The sequence below is a fragment of the Saprolegnia diclina genome (genome assembly GCF_000281045.1).
Source record: "Saprolegnia diclina VS20 unplaced genomic scaffold supercont1.386, whole genome shotgun sequence".
NCBI lineage: Eukaryota > Oomycota > Saprolegniomycetes > Saprolegniales > Saprolegniaceae > Saprolegnia > Saprolegnia diclina.
Genome location: NW_008246453.1, coordinates 51 through 1,037, shown reverse-complemented (window position 1 = coordinate 1,037; position 987 = coordinate 51). Strand labels below are relative to the sequence as shown.

Genomic DNA, 987 nt, shown 5'->3' with positions numbered 1-987 from the left:
CAACCAATGTGTCTGACACGACTTGTCCTTGTCGTTGTTGTTGGAGAAGGCGCCTACGAGTTGACGGACGCCGCAGATGGGATTGCACTTCCCCAGGAGGTTGTGTAGCGAGATACGTTGGTCAAGAGCCTCAAGACTCTTGAGGCTCTTGACCGCCGTATGGAGCAGCAAAATCGTAGTCTTGTTCTTGGCAATGGTGGCGTTGGCGTCGACCAAGTGCATTGCGATGTGCTGCACTTCGGCCTTCTTGCGCGCAACGCGGTGCTCGAACTTTTCACGGAGCGCCGAAATCGTGTCGTCGCGCCGAAGGACGCGGTGCGCAAGCTCCAGCACGTGGTCGTGGGCAGCAGCTTCTCGGTCACGGCCGCCAAAGCAGCTTGGTGCGCGGCTTGCAGACGTTCGATTTCCATCTTGTGGTCGCGTGCCAAATCCGACGCGATCTGCGCGTTGCTGGCGCGAGTCGCAGTGCACACCGCAGAGGCATAAGTGGTGGAGCGTGTCACTGGCTTGGTTGTCGCTTTGGTACCGACTTGGTGGTGGTGGGGCGGCGGAACGGGTGCGAGATGCGGAGTTGAGCTTCGAGCGCCGCGACACGACGGGTGTCCTTGTCCTGGTGGTGCGTTGCGCTGTAGAGAGCCATGCTGCTTCGATCAATGAATTGGAAATGAGATTTATCAGGAGTGCTCCACCGTAAAAGCCCTCTACAGTACAAAGGCAAGCTTCCAGTCACCACACCTTGCCTCTCGGAGGTTCAGGCGCGTAGTTTCTGCGTGTTGAAGCAGCACAAGGTGAGGATAATGACAGAAGCGAGCCACGCTATCTGCCTCTAGAAACGCATGAACCGAGTTGCGCTCCTGGGCCGCCACGTGCGGCAAACCAAGTTCAGGCGGAAGGAGCTGCCAATCGGATGTGCATATTTGGTCGGAGCGGAGTCCTGATCTGACTTCTATCACGTATGTGCTGATGCGTCTCTGGGTATGTGAGCGA

General features: G+C 57.5%; 1 protein-coding gene across 1 annotated transcript; it reads right to left on the bottom strand.

The window, feature by feature from the left end:
* Positions 1-137: 137 nt before the first annotated feature.
* On the bottom strand, positions 138-640 carry SDRG_17447 (hypothetical protein; the record flags this gene model as incomplete). The annotated part of the gene is made up of 2 exons (XM_008623689.1): positions 138-450; positions 527-640. Coding segments are annotated over 2 exons (426 nt in total), but the record flags the coding sequence as incomplete, so codon positions are not given.
* Positions 641-987: the final 347 nt, after the last annotated feature.